This window comes from Vanessa atalanta, chromosome 4 (assembly GCF_905147765.1).
Source record: "Vanessa atalanta chromosome 4, ilVanAtal1.2, whole genome shotgun sequence".
NCBI lineage: Eukaryota > Metazoa > Arthropoda > Insecta > Lepidoptera > Nymphalidae > Vanessa > Vanessa atalanta.
In genome coordinates, this window is record NC_061874.1 from 9,132,130 (window position 1) to 9,156,238 (window position 24,109).

Below are 24,109 nucleotides of genomic sequence, written 5' to 3' on the forward strand. Positions count from 1 at the left end.
AAATAAGGTTTCCCTTCTATCAAGCCGTATTTACTATAATGGTCTGTAAAATAGTTCTAGAGAAATACCATAGATGTCGTTGGTTGAATATGAGAAAATAATGATGTCGTTATAGAAGGAAAGCTTTTCAGTGTTAACACGTTTAAATAACAATTGAAATTCAGATTAAAAAACAATGACATTTAACTTCCGGGGTATCTGATCTGATGCACGTTTAAATTCACTGTATAATACTTTTTTACCGTTTTCCTCTTAAGAATGCGCATAGATAATGTAGAGTTTTTTTAATGTTAAGATTTAACATTATTTTAGGACTTTTTACTGTCATTTTTACATATGATTTATAAAATTCAGTATAAAAAAAACCTAAGTCATTTTAAGAAGACAATTAAGTTATTAAAAATGTTCTTTAACATTGTTTAACATTTTTAAAACAAGTACTGATAGTTATTTTTTTTATTTTGCAGACTTGACAAACTTACTTAAAATTAACTTAATTGTACATGAAAAATTTTGAATTTATATAATAAATATTATATTACTTATACAATTCAATCGATAGTAGACAGTCTGTCTTCATTGTACTGCCATCTGTTGGGGGGTGAACGTTTTCGTTGAGATAATAAAGTTACGGAACATCCTAGACTTTCGCTAAGGGTATCAAAATTAAAAACAAGGAATTCTCTATTTCATAGAGGACTCTTGTTCTTAAAATATACTTTTAAATGACGAATGTACCTCTATTGACGTTCAAGTTAAATTAATTATTAAACAACTGTTAATAATCAAGACGGGTTTAAACAGTTAAATGATATATCTATAGTACAGATTTTTTTAATATAGTTAAAAATAAAATTAAGCCATACACAAATTAAGGCTGCTAAGGCAGTAAATTTCAAGTGACAAACACTTATTTGACTATATTTATAAGTCTATAAGCTATTTTCGTCGACAGTTATTCAGAAGCCGATACAATACAAATGTAGGTGAGTGCTAAAAAGGACTTTAAATAGTAGCTAGGTACTAGCGAGCGGCTCCATTCATCGACGAAGCGCAGACTGCGCGGGACGATTGCGGTGCGGGGGGGGTGGTCCCAGGTTTCAGATCGCCTAGTACCTCCGCGGTCGCGACACGAGAATATTATTCATGCTCTAAACGCTAATTAACTATAAAACATTTATTGCAACTCCCCTTAGCGTTAACGGACATAGTGACACGTTTAAATTATAGTGGACATTGATCTGTTTTAGTGTTGTGATCGGTTACTTCGAATGATATTGCGTCGTATCCACCATTAAGTAAGGTATGTCATATTTATTTTGTTAGTGTTTAAAATTTTAAGAGATTTTAGGAATATGAGATTGTTATATAATAATAATCTTTGTCTGATTTAATATACTAAAAATAATAAAAAAATATATGGAATTAATTCTTAGCCATAAGTTACAATAAGTCGAAAGTGTAAAAATTAATAGAGTTATTTAACGATTTATCGGGGCTGACGTGGTATAAAATATTTCATGGTCATCTGAGTGGGCGGCAGGTTCAGTTTCAGCGAGGGTAGCGGTAGGGTCGAGGCGCGGGCGGGCGTGGGCGCACTTGCGCACCCATCCCGTATTGATCGCGCTTTCCTAGCTACACGGTAAATATTGTCATAATAAAGTTATTTTAAGTACATCATTATTGTTATTTTTAGACTTCATTATTCAGCTCAGTTTTACTAATTATTATTGTTCATAGGTCTATTCAAGGTAATTGTAATTAACTATTTATAGACTGATATTTTCTTATAGAGAATATAATGATAGTTTTATTATGGATTTGTTTTATAATTCTTGTTTTTAATTTAATATGTATCTCAATATAACTGCATCGATACTGTAATATACATTAATACAATTAAAATATTTTTTGCGCAGTTTTCCTAGAGTCGATGAAATGTTTTCTGCGGAAGCGTGAGACGCAATTAAAAGAAGTTTTTTACTTAACATAAATATTAATCTGTTGTGAGATATATAAATTATAACTAACATGTTGTAATCATGTTTTAAGTGATTGCTTTAAAATATATATTTTATACATATATTTAAATATCGCGTTATTGTAGATTACGAAGCTTTATTTTTAGGACAATCAGTTTAATATATTGTTAAAACATGAGTTGGGATAAGTGTGTAGAAAATCGAATAGGAGAATAGTATTTATAAATTATGTTGGAGAATGTGATAGTGAAGTCTTTATGTGGCAACTGGCAGGTGTATGAGGGTAGATCAAAAGATGGCGAGGTGTGATGCGCGACGCGGTGCGTAGTGAATGGATCGGACTCAACAAGTAGCTCGTGACACGCGCATGCCTTTACATAATCCAATACAGTTGACAATTTTCAATATGGCTGCATCTATAAAAAGATCACGTCTAAATTTGCGATTATAAAGTTATTCAAACCGAATATAGTATAGGACTGTACATCGATCTGAAGGATTATTGAAATCTTTAGGAGACCGATTCAGTTGTGTGTCAGTGTTTCTCATTTATATGAAACTGTTATCATAACATCAATTTTGTATTTAAAATTAGTGGTTTTTAAAAATTAAAGTGATATTTGTTTATTTTAACTCTTTAGTGCTTATCATCGGTGAGTTTTTATTGCCATAACTTATAATCAAATTTTAATATATAGATAACATATACCTTTATATAAATAGTTACTTAGTTCATTGTCAATATCTATTTATAGAATGGGTGGTTTCTTACCAAGACACTTCTTAGATGTAGACAAATTGATAATTTGCTTTCGTGTTCAAATTAAAAAGCAAATTCACTGTAGAGTCGACACCATAGATAAACGTTACTTAATAAAAAAATGAATACATGTATAAATAAATAGTAACTAAACATTATTATTAACGTTATTAGGCCTTATAATTTAAACCACTGCCTCAAACGTGACCTACTCGATAACCAACAGGTCATGAATAGATATTATTGAATGATACTTTATTAATTTGATACCTGACATTTGGCTACATGGGCAATGCACTTCAATATATTTTAATGTGTATTTATGAAATTGGTCAAAAATTATGATTGTATTAAACCCTTCTTTATTAACTGAAATAATTGTTAACATAGAGTCAACATATAGCTAGAGAAAAAAATAACTACGGAATTATTATCGCAAGATTTTGCTACTAAGTTACGATAACTTAGCTCGTATTAATTGATAATATGAGTAATATTTTATCAAGTAATATGAGGACGTGAGAGGTAAGTATGAATGAGTTTCCTCGAAAGCCCACAGTCACATGGCGATTCTGCTAGGCAGATTCGGGCTCGAGCAAGCGCGCAGTTGCGTGTGACGTTGCACATTGATTTATCCGCGATCCGCGCCGTCGCTATAAAGTAGCGCGTACGCTTTCGCATTCGCGTCCCACAGCGTTACTTTTACGCCTCAGTATGCTTTGACGCTTTCGAGGACCATTCGTTTGATTTATTTATTTTAGCTTTTAATTATTTCATTTCATATGTTGTAAATTTAGTGGCAACAATAATAATTTAAACTAAACTTCCCCAGATATGAGTCGGCTTTTCATTTCCTAATGACAGAACACCGATTTCGAATATGCTTAATGTTCAATTTTCACGAAAAAGTGCTAAAATTAGTAGTAAAAGACTGGAATAAAGTATGTTTCAACTAAGATCTATTTATATCAGGACCTTATAAATAGTTGTCATAGTCAAAATAGAAAATAGAATAAATGTTATAGATCCCATACAATTTTCAAAAAGATAGTTCACATTGATGTAAAAGTCTTTGTAAAATAAACTGGTGTTTTAGGACTCATGTATTTATATGCTGTATCATTGAAGCATTACAAACAAAGCCTTTCAGTTTTTTAGAACAAAAAAGCGGAACTAGATTCAACTAATTAACTTGCTATCCAATCGAATCCAAGTTACTCAACATGTACATACCTTATATATTACAGATGACCTTAGATATTTAAAGGTGACAGCATTCTAACATTACTCAAACATGTGTATATATATATTTGTATAATACCTTCGTACATGATAGAATAGCTATTTTTTAACCATCAGTAATCACGTTATTGAGTACTTGCCTAAATACACATATATAATAAATTTGTAAAAATAAATAAAAAATATCTAAAAATTTGGAGTACTAAATTATATATTTATGTAATTATCTTTGTGAGGAAACCTGCATGTGTAGGATAAAAATTTACCATATGAGTATTGGCTGTTGAAGCAAAGCGGTAGAATAAGCTCCAATATATTCTCAAGGATGTGAGACCAGTCCCAACAGTGGGACATAAATAGGCAGTATCATTACTGTATTATATTAAAAAAAATGTTATTTTAACAAGAGGTCATGTTAAATGTACATAACATAAAAATAATCTTACCAATCATTTCAGGACAACGCGCGAAATATATATTTTTAGATAATATTGTTCTAATTAAGGTGACTCGTAAGATTGTTCAAAGAATAAAAAAAAATTAAATGAACTAAAAATTAATTCCTTCCTTTTGCTTGAATATACCACTGACAATTATATTTTATTTTTTAACCGTTGAACATATACAAAAATAATATTTTTCTTTTTGATCAAGGTAAAGTTATTTTTGAACTTACTACGGTATTTGATTTGAATTTATGATGTGATCTATATGAATAACTTGTAATCTGATAGATTACTCCATTCACACTGGTATTGGATAAATTTATATTGAAAGCCACTCTTTCATCGAAAACCTGAAGACATAAACCAATTAATGATTTTACACCTTAAAAAATTATCAAATAAAACAAAGAAAATTATCTTTGCAAAGATAGCACACATATTTTCTGTGCCAATATATAATTTAAAGCATGTATAATTTACAGGCACAGCCAGAACTGCTGAAACTTTTTAGATTTGATTTGATCCATTTCCTCCCCTTAAAGTATTTTTGGTTGAATATTAGTTGATTGAAATCGGGATGGACAGCTAATAGCTATAATAACGTTTACGTACTACTATTACTATTAGCAATTACCTTAGTATATAATTTGGTTTATCTTTATTTCAGCATGAAAAAAATCCTAAAATGAGAAAAAAACTCTTAGTTAAAAAATATTGTAACGTAGTATTTGCTTTCAGAAGGGTGCCCGCTTCGAAGTGTAGGCGAGCCATGCTGCAGCGTCTGAGAGTCATAGCTCGCGCGGACTCCGCGCAGGTCACCTAAATGCGATCCTCTCGCGCTCTGGCTGACGCCGTCACCATGCCGGCTCCGCTTGCCGTCCACTTAATCTTTTTCGCAATTCTCTGGCTATGCAGTGAGTATTTGTAATATCATAATACTTATAATTAGTCAATAATTATAAAGTTCTAGACTTTTAAGAGTAAATTGTTATAGTAACTTGTTTAAAACCATAAATTCAAGTGTTATTTGAATGCAGTAACTTATGAAGATTGTTTTGCAGCGAGCGCTGATGACACGGTACCAGCTGCGACCCGGCCTAGCAATGGGACGGTGGAGCCGCCGGACACTCGCTCCGCCATTGGCAGAGTTCCACCTTACCAGCCACCAGCTATAGGCATGGCCGGGATGCAAGTTCCCGGCTTCCGACCACACAGCCCTTACACACGAGTCGACGCCTGGCATCGTTAGTTTTTAATATCAATAATAATCTGCAATAATTTTGCTGGTCTCATACAAGTTTCATTTAAAATTCCATGTTAATGTCAGATTTTTTTAATAAAAAAATTTATAATTTTTTTAATATGCTGTTAAAATTTGTTATTAAAATTCAATTCAATGAATCACGTTTTCATTTTTGTTATAAAACTAAATCATGTTTTTTATTTATAGCTAATGGTCGTATACACGTCAATCCAAAAGGATCGTATGTCGTCGCTGATGATATAGATGACGACGCAGATGATGGCGGATGTCTTATACCTTGTTCTAAAGAATTTTTCACGTGCCAGGTAATACATAAAAGAATAATAGTTGTTTCACCGTATATCTTTTTATTTTAAGCATTTTGAAGTAACTCTATCATCTAACAGGAAACATGCAAATGCATACCTATGGAAAAACGCTGCGATGGCAAAGTAGATTGCGAGGGATCAGAAGATGAAGTAGGATGCACACCATCTTGCGACGAACACGAAAACCGTACGATCTGCCACACGACTAGCGTGTGTATCGCTCTTGAATGGATCTGCGATGGAGACAACGACTGTGGAGACTTCTCTGATGAATCTCAATGTGGTGAGAAGGATTTACATTGAGATTTTTACCGAAAAACTATCGATTGTAAAATTTTAAATCTATTGCTCTGTAATGTGGAATCAGTTATATTCATATCTAAATAGTAACTATTTTTGGTAATATAATATCATCATGTCGAAAATATAGCGTTATCTTAACTGTTAAACTATTTTTAAAATCAAGTGAGCAAGATCTGCTGTATACAGTGCTTTTTATAAATATAAGAGATGAGTATTTATAGTAAGTAGCTGTAGATGTATATTTCGATTTAAAACATCCTGTTCTATTATCCTATCCACGAGGATTCAAAATATTTAATATATAATTCAATGAACAGGAGGAGACAATTGTTCATCGAAACAGTTCCAGTGCGCCAATGGACTTTGTATCCACTCGGACTGGCTCTGCGACGGTGATAACGACTGTCGAGATAACTCTGACGAAACTAACTGTCCTAAGGCCAAGTAAGTAGAAACTATTACCTATATAATGATACTATTATTTATTTGTATATATACGATTTTGTAATATCAAGACGACTGCATTATGATGTCTAACACAACATTGTTTAATGTGACTACGTCATTGGGTACATTTATTTAATAATTAATAATAATAAACACTATTCTAAAGCGCACCCCGTCATCATTGCCCTAAAAACATCATTTAATTGAACAAACAAAACGTATTAAGTGCTGAGTACTCTCGTATATATTGCACATAATAGAGTTTCCCCTTGCTTCCTCGAATCCCCTCCTGACTAGGGATACCATTAGATTTTTTTCACACTAACTATACCTACACACTTTGTGTAGTAAAGATTTAGTGCTCCACTTCTCCACTCAAACTCAAGCTCAAATTCCTTCATTCAATATAGATGCATTACACTTACTTATTAATAGTCAAATGAAACACTACCACCGCTTCGGAATAGAAAACACCCTGACCTGAGAAGAAACGGCGAAAAAAACTCAGCGGGTCTTTTTTTTGTCTATTTTATTATTTACACAATTGAATATGAATAGAAATAGCCAGAAGGCGATCGTTTCATTCCCAAGGCGTGGTATCAATCATAAATTCAGTAATTGTATAATAGCCTTTCGCACATAAGCGTTCCTTAACATTTTTTTTTAATTTGGCAACAGAGGCATTTTGAACGCCATCTGGGATCCTGTTGTAGAACCGTATACATTGCCCCACAAAGGAGTTACTGACTATGCAGTTTATTAAAAGGAGTAACAAGTTTGTGTTTGTTCCTTGTACCAATGCTATAAGTATCATATTTTCTCATTAAATCATTAATATTTTTCCGTAAATACATATATTGAGAAGTTACGATCATCATTTTAAAATCATTTAAAATTAACGAATCTTTATTTTATACAATGTAGGTAGGCGGACGGACAAATGACCGATTTGATGGGCGGTGATAATACATTTAGTATTACCACCGCCCATAGACATCGGCGCTGTAAGAAATATTAACAATTCCTTAGTTTTCCTTTCCATTGGAAGCTAAGATGTTATGTTTATTGTGCTTGATTGATTGCCTCGAGGTTAATTTCCAGATCGGGTTGGGATTATTCTGTTAATATATTTTTAGTAGCAAACCGAAAAGCTGCTTACTGTACGCTCTTTCACTTGAACTCGGCGCAATTGTAATTTATTTAAATTCCATTGAACTTTAAGAGTGAAGAAGTAGAGAGTGCACCTGTTTTTGCACCAGAAACTTGTGAATTATAATTTCTCCGACGCAGTTGGCTTGTGTCCTAGATCGTTAAAGTTTATACAGCCCCCCTTACATATTTCAAAACGAATGACTTTATCGGCTCCATATCAATTGCTTCTGTCACTTATTTTATGAACGAAATTGAATAAGTCGAATTAGATATTTTCTCTAAATATAAACTACTATATGTCTATTATTTTAAAAGTAAACATGTTTGTCTTTCTTTGTCTTATACAGCAGAGAAGCGACATGACTTTTAGTAAAAATATACTTTATATAATAAATTAAACATATATTAAACATAATACACTTATTTTTAAATCATAACCGATGGTAACCCTACTCGTTCTGTATTCTAAAGTTGTTCGTGACGTTATGGTGACGAAAACATCACCATTAATGCGATGTCGAAATAATACAAGGGGATGACGCAAGTTTACAATTCGTTTAATTGAATATGGTACTTGCTTGAAATCATGACGTCATATTTTGTAAATTAATTTTATCCGTTCTTTTGAAAAATAGTATCACTTAGCTGAGTTTAAACAGAATTAGTTTTTTTGTTAACTATTCAAGAGAAAAAGCATTTACTACGATAAGATTATATATTTCAAATATTTTTCTGCGACAAAAAAAAAATCTTCGGGCCTTCATCGAAATATGTCGGAATTTTAAACATCATACATATATGAATTTGTCTTCTTGGATAAAGAGTTGGCCTTCAAAAAATTTAACAAGATAAAAATCAATTAATAACAACATTAAATAATCGCAGTTTACGCCAGTTAGTCCGCTTTTTTGTTGTGTCACTAACGCGTTTCGGGCTGGTACCGGCCAAGAGATCAATAAGCGGGGTGTAAAGGAACGAGCGGGGGAGCTCAGGCGCTCGGGCGGGGTTGAACTGAGACGGGAAGGGAAGGGGTGTTCGGGTTCCATGACGACGCGCCCACGCGCAAGCTCGCGTCTTGTAAAGGAGACCCGATATATCTGACTTTTGTGGGCGACTCTATAATAGAACTAAAATGTTTTTATGCTAATAACTTAATTACATTATTGAATGATTATATCATAAAAATATCCAGGAGATTACTTTATCGCCATCAATACTACTGTACCTAAAGGCACATTTTATTAAGTAACCTAACGATTTTATTGAATAAACGTTTCACGTGAAACATCTTTTAAAGATCTAAATAGAACCAATTTATTTTATTGATTTTAATACGAAAATGACTTTTCTATTAAACTCTACTAAGGTACCTTGTATTTCCAAGGGTGATAAATTGATCAAATCTATATGCAAGTCTTCCTTCATTCAGATCTAACTTCATATTTTCGATACAGTAATTTTAGACAGGGAAGTGTGATTATACATAGATGTTGAACAGTAAAAATTGTAGCACTGTGTTTTTTGTTATATTTTAACTTTTTTACTAAATGTTTAAATTTATTAATGAAACACATGAGGTTTTGTTTTTTAAATTAAAATTTAATGTCATACGTAAACATTATTTTTAATGATTAATGCTACAAGTATTAATCATTTTTATAAACGTGAAATGGCGCAGATAATTTACTAAAATAAATTTACTTGAACAAAAATATTATTTAGTATCGATTTTAGTTTTCTGTGATTTTAATTATGTTAATACAGTACTTTTTTACTTGGTCGGTAAAGTATATTTTTTATTGCTCGGTTCGATAAGCTGTTAATACAATTCTCAGTATAATAGTGGTTAGTTCAATTGTAAGTTTTTTAATCACTCATTGCTCAAATAAAGCGTCTTCTTCGAAAGGAAATGTTAGTGTTTAGTTGATATACGTACACGTGGCAGATATTTATCCGTTCAGTTTTCATCACGATTCCACGGAATTATATACAAAAAATAAAACGTAATCAAATATCAATTGTGCTTTTAAACTTCAATTTCAGTTTCGGTCATAAATAGCCGAATTATTGCAGTATTAAAAAAATGGACCATCTCGGCGATTACCTAAATGCAATTGTTCCTATGTATTCCTTAATAAGGAGTATTTTTAAGGCAATTGATTCGAATTTAATTTTGTAGATGTCGAGCTAATCAGTTCACGTGTGCATCCGGTGAATGTCTAGCGATTCATTGGCGATGCGACAAAGAGGCAGACTGTCCTGATAATTCAGATGAAGCCGATTGTCGTAAGATATATTAACTAACATATAGTACTGCTAAAATAAATATACATTTAATTTTAATAGTTCCATAATCTTAATTTACACATTAAATTTCTGAATATTAATCAATCAACCCATAAAAAATATCAAAAATATTCAGTTAAAGGATTATATATTTTTGACACCAAAAAGTTAAAACTTCTTGAAATTTCATACAGCAATGGATCTCCTCCAATGTGGTGAAAATGAAATACAATGCAATAACAAGAACTGCGTGCGTAAAGATTTCCAATGTGATGGAGACAATGACTGCGGTGATTGGACTGACGAGGACTCCTGTCCCATTGTACCTGGAAGTTGCAGTTCAGCTGAATTTAGGTAAGTCAATCAAGAACAAGATATACGAGATAACAATAAATATATATTAATTCTGGCATCACTGAATGACAAGTGACGTTCGCGTCTTATCGGATATTCCAGACAACATTTTAAATTCAAATAATCGGAGTAACAGATACGTCAACCGAATGGCTATTCTTGATTTGTCTGGTAATTCATAAGATTGTTCAAAAGTCTTATCTACATTAAATTTTAAACAACAAGATTTATTTTGTTTGCTTTTCACTAAGAACGCGTATTAACATGATAAAAATCTTATTCTCGTTTAGATGCAATGATGGCAAGTGCATCCCAGACCGCTGGCGCTGTGACTTGGAGCGAGACTGTCCAGAGGGTGATGACGAGATCAACTGTGAGCCGCACGGAATACGTAATTGCACCACCGATGAGCACGCCTGTGTAGACCGACGCTGCATATCAGTACGTTTTATGTTACACCGTAATATGTCAAAATACACTGCGTCACGCGGTCACATGATCACAAATGCACATTCACTCGTATTAACAGCTTACTAAATTAAGAAAAATCTTATAATATTATCAGAGATGCTTTTACTATATTTTCATTATTTCTTTAAAAATAATTTAAATGAATATTTTCTAAATTAATATTTTATTTAACATGTTCCTTTTGAAACAAATCATATATATCGTTTGAATGCTGTATCAGAAAACCTGGCTCTGTGACGGCGTTCGTGATTGTTCTAACGGTGAAGACGAAAAAGATTGTCAAGTGTTCTGTGAAGAGGACCAATACATGTGTAAATCTATATTCAGCGATGCGTTCAGAAACTGCGTTAATAGAAAACATGTTTGCGACGGTATGAATGATTGCCCTCAAGGTGATGATGAACAGAAATGCCCAACGAAGAGGCAATGTGGTCCTGAAGACTTGTGTGAGAAACAATGTATCACCACGTTTGATGGGTCTCCGAGCTGCGCTTGCCCTATAGGATACGTATTGGAACAAGATGGTATCAGGTATGTGGAATTTACCGTTTCTTCTTACTAAACTATCTTATTGACGAATTTTTGTACCATATTGGCCCTAAGTCGTTTTAATAATTATTTTTAAATAGACTTTACCCATGTTTATGATACTAAATATGGTTCAAATAATATACCTTAATTTAACTTATGACATCTTTTAGAAGGAAAAAAAACAAAATAAAATATTTCAATAGTCTAAATTATAATTGCGGAGCATGGTTTCAGCTGTCGAGATGTGGACGAATGTATGTACGAACAAGACCCAGTCTGCTCGCAGACATGTTCCAACGTTCCGGGGAGTTTTCATTGTGGTTGCATGACGGGGTACGTCCTTAGGCCAGACAAAAGATCCTGTAAAGCTACTGGGCAGTCACCCACGCTTTTGTTTTCTAACCGAGTTGGAATTCGGCAGGTACAAAAATATATTTATTAAGACTTTCTTATTTTTCTTTCTTCTATTTAAAATAGTTTTATTTATTTATTTATTACATCATTTATTTTAGGTCTGGCTTACTGGAGATAACTACATGTCAATTTTCAAGGGACTGCATAATGCAGTGGCTTTAGACTATCATTATGAAAAGAAATTAGTGTTCTGGTCTGAAAATAATATGAAGGTCATACGTGTGGCTCATATGAATAGTAACAACATGTCAGGTAAAGAAAAGTTGCATAAACAAATTTAATCCTATTCTTACTATTATTATCGAATTTAATAGAAAAAAAAGCGGAATTAATATTGATTTATTTCATAATTTAAAAAAATTCAAATCCCATATCGATATATACAGATGTAATTCGTTGGGGATTGGAAGCACCAGGAGGCGTAGCTGTGGACTGGATTCACGATCTCTTATTCTGGACGGACTCTGGAACGAGAAGAGTGGAAGTGGCAACCTTAGACGGATCACAAAGAGCTGTGTTAGCTGCTAGCGATGTTGACAAGCCAAGAGCTATTGTTGTTCATCCAGGAGATGCGATTATATTTTGGACCGATTGGGGTAAGTAGAATATGAATCTCGCAAAATTGGTTTATGAGGTATTATATTAGTGAAAACTGACTTAACAATATAGCTTACTAACACTAAACAACTTTAACTTAATTGAAATGTCCCTTTATATATTTACATAATTTAATACGAATATGGCTTAAGCTATAATTAAATGCATTAAATAAATATTTTAGGTCCAAATCCGAAGATAGAACGTTCCGATATGGACGGAAGCAACAGAAAAACAGTTATAGTAAATGAAATATTTTGGCCCAACGGCTTGACCATTGATTACATGGATTCTAAGATATACTGGGCTGATGCTAAGCATCATATTATCGAGAGAGCTACGTTCGACGGTCGAGAAAGGAAAAGAGTAAGTATTATGCACAATTAATCATTTAAAAAAAAAAAGATCAACATTAAATAGTACTATATAGTACTGTAATTCTTGATATACTTTAAATATATTATGATGTTTGATAAATAAAGCCATTGGATAAAATATACTATAATATACCCATTGGAAAAAAAAACATTTATAGTCCTAGTTTATTTATTGATAAATAAACTAGGACTTAAAATGTTTTTTTTTTTAAACTTTATAATCTAAAACATTGGTATAATAATTTAATACTATAACCAGGTATATTGATATTAAACGTATTTTTAACATATTTATAATATTCTTGTCTGCCTCTTTGGTCTAGTGACTAGAAGCGACGTAACGGCATCGTTAGACAACATAATTTTATTTCATATTCCTTCAATGTTTTCTTTGTTAATTTGCGATCCTGTTTAAAGGTTGCGAGCAAAGGATTACCACACCCTTTTGCCCTAACACTATTCGAAGACGCGATTTATTGGACTGACTGGCATACGAAGAGTATATCAACCGTGAACAAGAAAACTGGTATGGCAATGCAATCTGTCCATGCAAGTTTGCATATGCCAATGGATATAAAAAGGTAAATAATAATTTTAATGATAATTAATCATAAAAAACTGTTAAGCAAAAAAAACAAAAAAAAAATGTGCATCAAAATTTTATACCGTTTTACCAAATTTGATTATTAATTTTGATATTAATATAGCTATCATCCATTACGCCAAATTCAAACTTACAAGAATCGATGTGGATCTAACAATGGCGGGTGCACACATCTATGCCTTCCCAATTCCAACGGGTACACTTGCCGATGTCATATTGGGTTCAACTTGAACATTGACGGGTAAGCTTCAAAATATTTTTATAAAATATTTCATAATAAAGGGTTATTTTTTTTTTTGAATGAGCAATTAATATATCTCAATTTATGAGACGGGATTTTCAAAGCAATTGTTTTTTTTTATTTATCCTCAAGTATGTGATGTCAGTTGATCGTCTCTATAATATCAAAAATTGGCATTACATATTTTATTATTCATTTATGTATATATTATATTGCAATACAGACGGACATGTGAAGAAACACCAGAAAAGCTGCTACTCTACGCGCGACGTAAGGACATAAGATTAAAGCAATTGCATCCTCGAAAACAAATGGATTCTTTGGACATGGTAGATATTTACAAATACATAAAGTGCAATTCGTAAGTTATACATGTAACTAATGTCATTTTTAACATTCAGGTTATTCCTGTGCAAAATATTAAATCGGCCGTCGCACTCGATTGGGATCACAATAGCAATTCGATATTTTGGACGGATGTCGAAAAAGATACGATTAATAGAGCATACTTGAACGGATCTCAACAAATTATTGTTATTGGTTCTAATTTGAGTAAGTTTTTATTGAAATAGATCGATAACCTCCTATATATTTTCACAGTATTTAATTTTTTTAATACATATTTTAAGTAAGTATGATATTTTTTTGTATTATTAATACAGTTTTTGGATAAACTTAAAATTATGTTGAACTTAATATATCCTATTTGCTACATAGGTACTTTTATTTTTTATCTTAGTTTCGCCTGCCGGACTTGCTTACGATTGGTTAACCAACAAACTGTACTGGACTGATGCTGGTACTAACAGGATCGAGGTAGCTAATACTAATGGCACAATGAGGACTTTATTGGCTTGGGAAAATATTGATAAGCCCAGAGACATTGTACTAGACCCTAAAGGTAATGTTCAGTCACATGCGTTTGAGGTACGAGTAGAAGCAAAACATGGAATAAAATTTAAATGATTATCTTATCTATATATAAATATTGTCGTTTAAAATTTTGAATTTTATTAAAAACCCATTATTTTTCCCTTTTTTTATTTCTCAACTAAATTTAAGATCAGTACTTTTGTGAGTTTTTATTTTTTTAAGTTGTTTTCTCTTTTATGGCTCCGTTAGATTTTTATCTAAAAATACACTTGATCACTTATAGGGGGTATAATGTACTGGTCAGACTGGGGTTCCGAACCGTGTATTGAACGCGCTGACATGGATGGAGGAAACAGAAGGAAGCTTATCTTCGGTAATATGACTTGGCCGAACGGCCTGGCATTGGATTTAACCAACAATCGCATCTATTGGACAGACGGTGGCAACCGGACTATTGAGTACGCCAATCTTGACGGAACTGGTCGAACTGTTTTGATTGGTATGAAGTTTAATATTACCGTCATATAGTAGAGTTACTAAAAGTCACTGTGATTAACGTGAAAATAACTATTCTAAACTGCAGCAAGCTATTTTCTTTTTATCGCACAGAAAGAATAAGGCTTAACATTGAGCACTACATATACATACAACATAACATAAGAGTCAAGCAATGTTGAAATGTTGCTAAACAATGTTTTGTTTATCAGGGCAACATCTACCGCATCCATTTGGACTAGATTTATATGGCGATGAAGTTTTTTGGACCGATTGGGATACGCAATCTATTCAAGCGGCAAACAAATTTACTGGAAAAAATCGACGTACACTCGGCGCTGGAGTTGAGGGACTTATGGATGTGAGGGTATTTCACAAGGAAAGACGAGGGGGAGTAAATAGGTAAAACAATACCTTTAGTGTTTTAAAATAGAAAGTAAAGATAGAAGGATAAAGTAACTATTTTAATTTGACAGGTGCAGCAAAAACAACGGTGGATGCTCTCATCTGTGTCTTCTAAAGCCGGAAGGACGATCATGCGCATGCCCCATTGGAATAAGATTAAGTGTATGTTTTTGTTTAACACAATATACGAGTATAATGAAAGTATAATTTTGTCCTTCAAAAAAAAACGATTAATAATAAACTATTTTAAGTTACTGTCTTATTTGTAGAAGGACGGAAGAACATGCACCAACGGACCGATCAACTTTTTGATATTTGCTCATCGCGTAGACATAAGAATTGTATCATTGGACGTGCCATATCTTGTTGATGTTGTTCTTCCATTACCACCACTAAAGAATGCACTTGGTGTGGATGTGGATCAAAGAACGGGTAATCAGAGTATATTTAGTAATGTGTAACATTTAGTACTTCAGGAGATAAATGTATATTATTATTATTATACATAGGTCTCATTTATTGGACTGATACTGGGGAGCGGAAAATAAAGTGTGCTAACAAAGATGGTATGGAAAATGAAACGATAATAGAAAGAGGTCTTCATACTGCTGATGGTATTGCTATTGACTCTGCAGGAAGAAAGGTTTGTATCTTGTTTTGGAATTAATGAGTGTATATGACTAACATGAAAATATTATATTTTATGTAATAAATACTTTCTAGATTTATTGGACTGACGGTGGACGCAATAGCATAGAAGTAGCAGAACTTGATGGAATGAATAGAAAAGTTCTGGTCTGGACTGGACTAGGTAAACAAATACTAAGCGTCACTTTAATTTCCATTTCTGTATCTGCAGTAAATATATTGTTATATAAAATTTCAGATTCCCCTAGAGCAATAGCGTTGCATTATGAATATGGTTATATGTTTTGGTCTGATTGGGGAACATCAGCGAAAATTGAGAGAGCTGACATGGATGGCAAAAATAGGTTATTATTATTTTATGATCGATTGTATCGAATATGTTATCGAAATAATTTTAATGAATAATAAATTATTATAGGAAAATCATCGTGGATACTGACATTAAATGGCCAAATGGACTCGCAATTGACAGGATTGAAGGTCGCCTTTACTGGAATGATGCAAAAGTCTTAACCATTGAAAGTTCTGACTTTAATGGTCATGATCGTCGTACGCTTCTCAGTCAAGTTCCTTATCCCTATGGTATTGTGATAGTTGGTCAACATATATATTGGACTGATTGGAAAACCAAATCTCTTCATAGAGCAGATAAGTCAAATGGTCAGGAGCAGTTGACTATACGGGAAAACCTCGAAGGGCTTATGGACATACGAGCTATTCAGGTAAAATAAAATTTGTAAATGTATCATAATTATTTTTGTTTAAATTGAATTTATTAATAATATTTCAATTTCTGACATACATTTATGTATTTACAGGGAGATCATATTTTAGAAAACGCTTGTGGAACAAACAATGGTGGGTGTTCCCATCTCTGCTTACGATCACCACAAGGATTTACTTGCGCTTGTCCTACAGGCCTATCATTTGAAAATGAAACAGAGTATAATCCGAAAATCTGTAAAAAACACCCAGAAAATTTCTTAGTTTTCGCTGCTAGAGGAAGCATTGCAATGATTTCTTTAGACACCCCAGAGCAATGGGACGTTACACTTCCAGTGAAACACATCCAGAACTCAGTTGCAGTCGACTATCATTGGGAGAAAAAAATTGTATTCTTTACTGATGTAAATAAAAATGTTATCAGGTTTGTATTTTTTTTTATATTATCTTTGTGTGATATAAGAAATAAATGTGTGTTTTAATGACGAAATAAATACTTGTAGGTCTATCAGTATGGAAGATATGAGAGAGTCTAAGGAAGTTATAGATACAGGAATCGATACTCCAAATGGTCTTGCCGTGGACTGGATTGCTAATAATATTTACTGGTCGGATAATGAATATAAGGTGCTATGTATAAAAATATTTTGGTAAAATATATTTTATACATTTTTTAATTGCTTAAAAATATATAAATTTTTGTGTAGGTTATTGAAGTTGCAAGGATTGATGGTTCCTCGAGGAAAACGTTGATACCTGGATTAACTGAGCCTAGAGCAATCGCGGTATTTCCAGCAAAGGGGTATAAATAAAAACTAAAACCACTTACATACAATAATTGATTGATAAAATTCATAAAAATATTATACATTTTAAGGTATTTGTATTGGAGTGATTGGGGTGAAAGTCCTAACATTGAAAGATCGGTTTTGGACGGCAGCCAAAGAAAAGTGCTTGTGGATCACGATCTGGGCTTCCCAAATGGCATTACTATAGACTATAAAGAAAGAAGGTTGTATTGGACTGATGCTTTAAAAGATAGAATTGATACATCCGATTTGAATGGTCAACATAGGGTGCAGTTAGTTCCAGAAGCTAAAAATCCGTTTGGAATGACTCAAGTAAGATTACAAAGATTCGATGCATAATTTTCAATACAGTTATAAAAAATAAAAATAAAATTCAAACATAATAAACTTTACTTATTCATTTCACATGATTTCTGAAATACCTACAAATACAATTGTCTTACAGTTTAATGAATACATTTACTGGACTGATTGGTATAAGAAGTCAATTATGAGAGCTGACAAGCGAACAGGTAAGAACGTGACTTCGATACGAACTGATTTGGAAATGGTAATGGAAATTAAAGCGGTGTCGTCGGAAAAACAACACGGTTGGAATCCCTGCAAGGAAGACAATGGCGGATGTTCACATCTTTGCTTGTTTAGAGGTCACGACTATGTATGTGCTTGTCCAGATGCATTTGGAGAAAAAACTTGCTCAACTGGTAAGTGCTATCATATAATTTTACGAAATAATATCTAACGTATTACAAAATTTTTAAGTAATATTTAAAAGCAAGAAAATCAAAAATTTCATATAGATATAAAAACTTTTAAGAGCAAAGATGTTCAAAGGTACTTTATGTTAGACATTGTTAATGGTACGAAAATACTTTCACACTCCATACCCCCCTTAAGCTTTCTCTCTTGCCCTTAATAATAATGCACTTAAGACTTTATATAATCTTGTTTTAAATTTTAGCACCAAAACTTCGCGTAGGTTTGCGAATGCCATCTCATTATCCAGCATTCTACGACTATGCTGATGTTGAGGTCAACAACAATTTGGCGCCGACTCCTACCGCCGCTCCTAAAACCAATATCGGAGCTATTATCATCGGACTGGCAACAACTGCTTTTATTATAATTCTCATAGCGGTCGCTGCTATTGTCTGCGGTAAGTAATTAAACGATAAACTTAAGTAGCTGCGTATCTCTTTGGTATTATTTGTCCTGAAAGTTCGAAAAAAATCATCAACCTTTTAAAGAGTGAAGGAGTAAAATACATTTATGTTTCCTATAGTTAAAATGCGTAAGGATCGTGGAGGTGAGCTGAAAGAAAACTACAGGGAATCGAGCGGTCATATCTCCTTCCACAATCCCAACTATAGCTGCTCAACCACAGGGGAACCCGTAGAGCGGAGGCAGAACCGCTTTCAGGGAATATTCAAATACGACAAAAGCCAGGTAAAGGGTTTCATGAAATGATATTGTTTACGTCATTATTTTGTTTTAAGCATTTTTGACATTATTTATTGTTCACTCTAATGAACATGAGAGATTTAGGTATTGTATACTTTAATAATATATTTATCCTACAATATTATCAAATAATATGTCCAGGCTTTGTAAATTATAATCTATATCAGAACATATCTCTACCAGAATTTTAATCGACTTCAAATGTATTGATAGACCATTTTATATATGTAGACGGCCATCCAATATAGATAATATTGTTATAAGACAAAATAATATTACTATGAGCGCTCTATATCTATTAGTATTAAGTGCAGAAGATAAATCACAGTGCTAAATTGTGAAACGCTTAACCTTTTTAAGCTTAAATTAATGAATATTATTTTTAAAGGATTTAATTGTTACCAGGGTCGCGTAACCAATGTTTACATGCCAGAGGGGACAAGCTTACTACCACCGCCCCCTCCGCCCCCGCACCGTTTGCCCCCCAGACCAGCGAGCGACGACTTTGAACCCGTCACTTTACATCCTTTCACTTAAATACCAATATGACATGACAATTAACTAATTACCTGTAATACGATTTCATTAGAAAACGTGAAACTGTCAAAAGTTGTTAAATACGAGTCTCGCCTCGCGTTATTAACTTCGCTACTCTATTTCATAATTGAATCACGTTTTCAAATATTAATCGAATTAGTACTGGTAGCTAGCGGTAGACGTCAGCATACCTTTGTAGAGTAGATGTACCGTCTACGATTGTTAAAATACAAACAACACTGTTAGATGACATTAAGCTCCGTTACAATACAACCATCGAATATGCTACAACAACTAGCTAAGAATATTAAGGTATATCAATATTACCACTTCTTATATCATGAAAGAGTGATAAAAACATTAATTGTTTAGATTTTGACACTCTTACCGCCAGATTCTGAAATCGTGTAGAAGTTTTGATTCGCCAATTTGATTGAATACTGAACGCTCATTGGTCGTCTATTACGTCATCGACTGACACTGACCAATCAACATTCAGTTTAGAGTCAAATTAGTAAACTAACTTTGGTCAGCTTTTCAAAAACTGGGGGTTAATATGCCTACAAATATAGGCATATAAATATTTTTTCATATAATCATCTTTGGGATGCAATCGTGCGAAAAGATAATTATATGAATAGATTTTTAATAAATTATAAGATATATCATTAATAATAGCTAAAATGGTAATGATACGGAATAACAACTTTTAATATTTTGGAATATATATAAATAAAGTCATTATTAAGTCAATTCACAGAAGTAAAATATCTTGCAATACAATATGCGATTTATACTTCATCTGATTTAGCAACTAAATATTACCAGAATAAATTATAATGTGATGAATTGCATTTATATTATGACAACAATTAAGCGTATCAGTGCATAAGTTTGTTATACCCACGTAATTATTACGATCATAGTGTAGTTAAGACTACCGCCCATGTGTATATAGATATATATCGAAACATGCTGCTGAAGAAATCAGTTAGACATAGCATTATGTGTCTCCTAATCCACCTAAGCAGATATGGACTGCTAGATTCCGCTTTCAATGTTTAAAATGATAAATATAACTAAAAATAATACAGTACTCATTCACGATAGTAAACTGTCAAAGATAAAATTAAAATAGATATAAGGAAATCTTCGTATTATTTTTGTATATGTCGACTTTAATTCGCTTCCCCTGGCTCACGGGAAAGGATCGAAGACGACAGTTGTTAGAACACCGTGTTATAATCTCTATATATATAACAATTAGGGATGTAGGTTTAAGGGGTTTGGGATGACCGACAATTGTTTTACGTCAGGTTTCGCATGTACGGTGTCCCCCACAACTTTCCTCCTGTCAATAAATGGTCACTTTTCATATTCAAATGACATGGTTTAGTTCCATATTTTATATATAAAAAGAATTATATATTAGATTTAATTCACCACGATAATATGGTGACAATAAGATTACAATGTAAATAATTAGTTCTAATCATGACTTTTTGTCTAACCGGTTTGTAAATAATAGTTTATTTTTATCACGTTAAAGTGAATATTACTTTATTTCGACTTAAAATGGTAAGCTGGAGGGCTGCCACTAATTTGTATAATCCGTTTCGAATTAATTTGTACAAATAAAAAAAGTTGTGCCATATAGTATTTTATATAATTGAAGTATTTTCTACTTTTAATAATTGCATCTCGGTGATTATTATTTCATGTGAAAATGCGGCTTAAAATCTTATTTTGTATTTAATTACCTTTGTACAAATTCTATTGAAAAGGATTATACATCTCATATCAACACGTTTTCTTTATTAGAATAATTAGAATTGTATATGAAATCATTTGACGTTACTAAATGTGATTGCTTTAATATTGATATAAAAATCAGATGCCAGCAAAAATATATTATATTTGTTTTAAGGAATACTTTTTGAATTTCACAATAATCATTGTCGTTATTACGCGGCGCTCATTACACAGGGTGTTTTAATCTAAGGTAGAGTTAGGACGGGAGTCAACAGGTACAGTGGTCCGAGTGTATGATTTACGCACATTTAATGTAATTTTAATTTTAACGAATGAACAATTGTTGGTTCACAAAAACATAGGGAGATTGTCACTTATCTAGGAATTATGCTACGTTTGATCGAAGACTAATAATAATTGACCTTTGAAATTAATTTTGGTAGTAGGCAACCCGAAAACCAAACTTTTTATATATCAAGTACTATTCCCTAAAAGAAATGCCGCGTCAACGTGAATAGTCACTATTTATTTTAAAGTTACATAAATTTTTGATTTTCAGCGTATACTTACACTCGGGGTACAGATTACAAACTATACCAATTATTTGAAATCTGCGGAAACCTTATATTATTTCCTTACTCTTTTTGTGATATTGTTTTTTAATTTTTTTTAATTAAGCCATTTAATTTGCCAGGGATACTTTAGATATAAGAAATAGATATAAATTATAATTATTTAGTTAAAAATGAACAGAAACGTTGGAAGATTAAAAATAGAAATATTGTTTTTTGTACTTCAACAGAATGTTCTTAATAATAATATTTTATATAAGGATACGTATATATATATATGTATAATTATGTGAGAATTAAATTCTCTTCTAAGTAGTTCATTTAAAAATGGTATTACTTGACTGGAAGCAAATGTAACTATCATTAGTATGACTAAAACTGAAACAAAAAAAAACTTCATCCTATTTACTCTGTTATATATTTTGTTATTTATTCAAAGTTTATAAATGTGATGTGTGTCATTGATTTACTGATGATTTCGGAAATGCTCTAGTTTTTTTATGAGTTCTTGGTACTTACATATGTATACATATCTAAATATACAAAAATGTATACATATGTATATATCAGTTAATTAAAAAATGACGATGATCAGCTCAGCGTGTGTCAGGTAGCCATTAATTATGTTATGAAATACATAATTTTATTAGCCAACTGCCTCAAGTGTGAATGTTGCAGAAGGACATGTTGATTTAAATCTGCAGACCTCACAAAGCCTATAACACAACGACTACATTCCTTATGCTCTATAATTCGCAAATTGCAATAAAATTGTTCTTATATTATAACATATATGTAGTATACCAATTAGAATGATTTTCACGAAATTAACAGCTGTGGGTAGGTGGCGTAAGAAGGAACTTCGTCGTTTATCTTGAGTATTAAGCATTTCAATTAAGTTTTATATTTAGACGGATAACACTTTTTTGGGACATGGGGGTATGGATTATATTCGCACCCTTGAGCAAATGGCGCGATAATTTATGGGTAACTAATTTTATATCGATATGGTTTAATACAAATATATTTATGTTTTTAAATCCTTAATTAAATATATCCTTTTTTATGGATGTCCTCATTTTCTTTGCAAGCGTAGTTAATAAGGGAAAGAACGTTGAGTGCTGTGATACAGATGCTTTGAAGCTATTGAGCAAAAAATTATTACCTGTGAATTATTTTTTTCAATAAAATAATTTTATAATTAATTTCTTTATAATTAGTATGAATGTTGCCAGTTAAGGTGCTTAATGCGCACATTTTTTTATTTTTCATATTAAAAATGAAATTCGTACGTTAACACGTACATGCCAAATTTGAAAAATGTTTTAATTATTTTATATAAGTATAATTTTAAATTATATTAATAAGGCTAAGATAATAAAAACAGTTTTTACACCTGATGCCTCCTTTAAACGAGGTGTTTAAACTGTTATCTAATTTATTATTGTACTGAATATTAAAATAGAAATTATTCGAATAAATTGATGTTTTATTATGCACCCGCAACCGAATTTATACAATATTGCAGCTCGCGTGACTTAACATTATACACTATTATACGATTCGTGGTTTTTACAGATGTTTCTATCTACACACACTTTAACACACAAAATAGATAATATTTTGTTTCTATCCGTTTCAACATAATCATTTAAATCTATAAAACCGAATAGCGATGCATCTTTAGTACATATTGACGGACATAATTAGAATCTATAGAGAGATAACAGAGCCATTGTTGGCTATTTATTTCTTTTTAAAGAAACTTTTGGAGTTTTGTGGAGACTTTAGAGTAAACTACACGAAAAACTTAATTTCTCTACTCCTTTGCGAAGACTAAGAACTGATAGCTTAAGAGTAACAATTTTTGATGACCATGTCAGTATTTGATATAAATAAAAATTTGTTTAAATAAAATTTGTGTGTCAAATTTCGTCCTATTTCGGAGTATCGGAATTGGACAGGACGCGACATCGAATTACGTAAATTTTAATTGAAAATTTTCTTCACATAACGCTTGAACACGTTATTGTCAGGAAATCATTACTTACCTAT

At 32.2% G+C, this 24,109-nt stretch overlaps 1 protein-coding gene across 3 annotated transcripts; it reads left to right on the forward strand.

Moving 5' to 3' along the window:
- The first annotated feature begins 1,062 nt into the window (after positions 1 to 1,062).
- LOC125077578 (low-density lipoprotein receptor-related protein 4) lies at positions 1,063 to 23,303 on the forward strand. 3 transcript variants are annotated; one of them, XM_047689528.1, is made up of 35 exons: positions 1,063 to 1,303; positions 5,169 to 5,344; positions 5,492 to 5,674; positions 5,881 to 5,999; positions 6,081 to 6,285; positions 6,623 to 6,749; positions 10,084 to 10,190; positions 10,385 to 10,544; positions 10,835 to 10,985; positions 11,236 to 11,546; positions 11,781 to 11,967; positions 12,059 to 12,212; positions 12,347 to 12,556; positions 12,742 to 12,923; positions 13,352 to 13,515; positions 13,642 to 13,779; positions 14,003 to 14,108; positions 14,181 to 14,331; positions 14,519 to 14,680; positions 14,936 to 15,151; positions 15,360 to 15,549; positions 15,624 to 15,714; positions 15,822 to 15,984; positions 16,062 to 16,195; positions 16,276 to 16,363; positions 16,439 to 16,544; positions 16,619 to 16,922; positions 17,019 to 17,347; positions 17,427 to 17,550; positions 17,631 to 17,725; positions 17,801 to 18,044; positions 18,178 to 18,436; positions 18,694 to 18,888; positions 19,015 to 19,178; positions 19,599 to 23,303. In XM_047689528.1, exons 2-35 carry the CDS (start codon positions 5,254 to 5,256, stop codon positions 19,728 to 19,730), a joined length of 5,742 nt encoding a protein of 1,913 aa, XP_047545484.1. In that variant the 5' UTR covers positions 1,063 to 1,303; positions 5,169 to 5,253; the 3' UTR covers positions 19,731 to 23,303. The 3 variants fall into 3 exon arrangements, with proteins under 3 accessions (XP_047545484.1, XP_047545485.1, XP_047545486.1); XM_047689529.1 differs by having other exon boundaries at positions 5,172 to 5,344; XM_047689530.1 differs by lacking the exon at positions 1,063 to 1,303 and adding an exon at positions 1,553 to 1,642.
- The last annotated feature ends 806 nt before the right edge of the window (positions 23,304 to 24,109 follow it).